Source organism: Protobothrops mucrosquamatus, unplaced genomic scaffold, assembly GCF_001527695.2.
Source record: "Protobothrops mucrosquamatus isolate PMUCROS unplaced genomic scaffold, P.Mucros_1.0 scaffold3154, whole genome shotgun sequence".
NCBI classification, from domain to species: Eukaryota; Metazoa; Chordata; class Lepidosauria; order Squamata; family Viperidae; genus Protobothrops; species Protobothrops mucrosquamatus.
Window position 1 is genome coordinate 57958 of NW_015389154.1, and position 4003 is coordinate 61960.

A 4003-nucleotide genomic window follows, 5' to 3' on the forward strand; every position below is an offset into this window, starting at 1 on the left:
GGGCAGGTTGGCTGAGCAATGAAAGCTCTCGGGGCACCGGCGTCTTCCCACCAGCTCTAAACCTTGGTGGAAGGAAGAAGCTTGCCATTTTGCAAACCTTCCTCTGCTTTGCACCGGCACTCTCCATGCTAAATGGGGTGCTCACATGTTCCAGTGGCATTTGCATGTTTAATTGGCAGGGCTCATTCCTGCCCCCTCCACCCCCAACCTCCCCCCCTGAGCATCTTCGTGTGTATATGTGTATGTGGGGGAGAGAGACAGAGACAGAGAGGCACTTGCGCTTCTTTCTTTCTCTCTCTCTCTCTCTCCCCCCTCCCTCCCTCCCTCTCTCTCTCTCTCTCTCTCTCTCTCTCTCTCTCTCTCTCTCTCTCTCTCTCTCTCTCTCTCTTTTTCTCTCTCTCATCTTCTGCTCACCTGGCCAGCCGGCCTCACACTCTTCTCCGACAAGCTGACACACCGCGGACATTCTGATTGGGTTGGGTTTAAATCGGCGCTCCTCTCCTGCCCTTGCTGCCTCTCTCTCTTCCTTCCAGGCAGCTGGGACTCTGACGTGCCTTCCCGGCCAGCAGGGCCAACAGTAGCACCGACTGAGGATCGCAGGGGCTGCACTCCCTTGGGGCCGTGGCTTGCGAGAGGGCTGGCTCGCTCAGCGGAGGCTCCAGTGGGCCGCTCCCAAGAGGGATCCCGGGGCTGCCCCGCGCAGCTCCTTGGCCACCTGTGCCTCGGACAGGGCCAGCCTGGGAAAGGGATTTCCTGGCCACGCTTCTCCCAGGGGGCGGGGTGCCCAGGCGCCAGCTGGCCAGATGAGCAGAAGATTGGAGAGAGAGAGAGAGATTGAAGCGAAGCAAAGCGCAAGTGCCTCTATGTTTTTCTCTCTGCAAATGGCGGAGGAGGACTGGAGTCTGAAAGAGCCTCATGTGGCTCCAGAGCAGCGGGCTGACAACCCGTGCGATAGATGAAACCCATCAAAAGAACTTTGAGGCAAAATTCTTCCTTAGAGTACATTTATTCGGGATACAAAGTATCGGCCCTACATAGTTGAACCCAAAAACTAAATTCCCTTCCCCCAGATACAAAAGTAACAAAGTATAACTCCCACCCCCAATTAACTGTAAGAAAAGGCATATTAAAGGAAAAGGCTGCATTTTCATCAGTTGTCAGAGCGGAAACATCCAATGTTAGCAGCGTTGACAGGTTAAATTAGAATTTTGATGTTTTATGGTAATATATGGTTTTTTTGCTGCTTTCACATGTCCTGTACCTATTTGTTAAACAATAATGAAACTAACCCATTAATATGAATCTTACAGATAAAGAGGATGCCAAGAACAGCACTCTGCACAATAGAGAATGAGAAGCAGCATTAAAATGCAAGGCAAACCATCACCCAAAACTTTTTCTACTTCCTGCACGAATATTGAAAACTCTCCTCCTTTCTCATCAGAGAAAAGGGAGCAAATAACAAGAACAAAGTTTTGAGATGGAAAAAATAGAGCATGTGCAACTCAAGGAAACATTACACGAGAAGTCAAGAGAGATAATATCCAAATAAAGAAAAAGGGGAAATAACTGGAAGTCGTTGGGATAGCCAAAATGGGCAGGCATTAATTAAAGCCTTTCAGGAAGGTAAGAGTGAGTTGACTCAAAGAACCTCCAAGAAAGAGATCAGAAACATTTTTGTCCTCCTCAAGAATCCAAGAATAGTAGTGATGGAAAAGCCCCACAAACTGCTTAATGTGGGAAAAATAGAGGTTGCAGATCACAGCTGATTATGCACAAGACAATCCACCCAGTGAAGCGCGATACAAATGTTTGGAGTTTAGCAAAAGCTTTACTCAGAGTAGCTCCCTTATGGTTCATGGAAGGACCCACACAGGAGAGAAGCACTACCGGATGACCAAATGTGACAAAAGATTTAGCATGAACACTAATATGGTAAGACACAAGAGGACTCACGCAGAAGAGAAACCATATGAGTGCTCAGATTGTGGGAAAGGTTTCAGTTGGAATTCCCTCCTGGTGCAACATCGAAGGACTCACACGGGAGAGAAACCATATGAGTGTCCAGATTGTGGGAAAGATTTTTCTTGGAAATCTGACCTGGTGAAACATCAAAGGACTCACACAGGAGAGAAACCATATAAATGTCGTGATTGTGGAGAAAATTTTAGTCAGAATTCCCAACTGGTGAAACACCAAAGGACTCACACGGGAGAGAAACCCTATGAGTGTTCGGATTGTGGGAAAGATTTCACTTGCAATTCTGACCTGGTTAAACATCAGAGAACTCACACAGGAGAGAAACCATATAGATGTCCAGATTGTGGCAAAAGTTTCAGTCAGAGTTACTACCTGGTGATACACCAGAGGAGTCACACAGGAGAGAAACCGTATGAGTGCCAAGATTGTGGGAAAGGTTTCAGTTGCAATTCTGACCTGGTGAAGCATCAGAGGACTCACACAAGAGAGAAACCATATAAATGTGATTGTGGGAAATGTTTCAGTCAAAATTCCTACCTGGTGAAACACCAGAGGATTCACACGGGAGAGAAACGGTATGAATGTTCAGATTGTCAGAAAGGTTTCAGTTCCAACTCCGACCTGGTGAAACATCAGAGAACTCACACAGGAGAGAAACCGTATAAATGTGATTGTGGTAAAAGTTTCAGTCAGAATTCCTACCTGATGAAACACCAGAGGACTTACATGGGAGAGAAATCATATAAGTGTGCAGATTGTGGGAAAATTTTCCATCGGAATTCTCACCTGGTTGTACACCAGAGAACTCACACAGGGGACAAACGGTATCAGTGTCTGGATTGTGGTAAAAGTTACACTCGGAATTCCAACTTGGTGATTCACCAGAAGACTCACACAGGAGAGAAATCCTATCGGTGTCCTGATTGTGGGAAAACTTTCAGTCAGACTTTCAACCTTGTGCAACACCAGAACACTCACACTGGAGAAAAACCATATGAGTGCCTAGATTGTGGGGAAAAATTCAGTTGGAATTTCCATCTGATGATACACCAAAAGACTCATACAGACAAGAAACTGTATGAATGTCCAGAATGTCAGGAAAGTTTTAGTTGCAAATCTGAACTGGCGAAGCACCAGAAGATTCACAGAGAAAAGAGACTGTATGAGTGTCCAGATTGTGGGAAAAGTTTCACTCAAAATTCCAAATTGGTGAGACACCAGAGAATTCATACGGGAGAGAAACCATATGAGTGTTTATATTGTGGTAAAAGTTTCATTCAGAATTCCAACCTGGTAATACATGAGAGGACTCACACAGGAGAAAAACCATTCAAGTGTCCAGATTGTGAAGAAAGTTTCAGTCAGAATTCCTACCTGGTGAAACACCAGAGGACTCACACAGGAGAAAACCCATATGAATGTCTGGTGTGTGGGAAAAGTTTCATTCGAAATTCCGACTTGGTGAAGCACCAGAGGACTCACACAGGAGAAAAACCATATGAGTGTCTCGAATGTGGGAAAAGATTCAGTCGGAATTCCAGTCTGGTGATACACCGGAGGACTCACACAGGAGAGAAACCATATGAATGTCCTGTTTGTGGGAAAGATTTCAGAAGTAGAGCTACCCTTATAAATCATGTACAGTTACACATAGGGGAGTAACTCTGTAAGTGAGAATGCTATAAAGTACCGTGTGGTGGTATATTAATTCTAAGTGCTATTGCTGTAATAAAGAAATAGCTTTAAAGGTGATGACCAGCATCTTCAATTGCAGCTTAAAGAAACAAATCCAGTGCAGCTCACATCACAAAGAAGTTACATGGGCATCCTAGGGGCTCCCATTACTGTGTGCACTGTTGTGTTCTAGACCAGTTGTAAGCTTCTGGGTGGCCCAGTGCAGTAATCCAAACAGGAGGTGATCAAGGCGTGATTGCCCCATGTGCAAGACTCCCTCTTGCCAAGCATCTGACTTTTGATTACGTGACCATGGGCATACTGCAGTGGTCTTTAAGTGAAAAATGGT

At 45.5% G+C, this 4003-nt stretch overlaps 1 protein-coding gene across 1 annotated transcript in view; it reads left to right on the plus strand.

Annotated features, from left to right (window-relative positions):
- The first annotated feature begins 1554 nt into the window (after nucleotides 1-1554).
- LOC114923368 (zinc finger protein 850-like) overlaps nucleotides 1555-4003 on the plus strand; it is a 20284-nt gene continuing 17835 nt past the window's right edge. The window contains exon 1 of the mRNA XM_029286234.1: nucleotides 1555-3573. Within this exon, the coding sequence (XP_029142067.1) occupies nucleotides 1852-3573 (1722 nt within the window). The 5' untranslated portion in view covers nucleotides 1555-1851. The remainder of the gene's footprint in view (nucleotides 3574-4003) is intronic.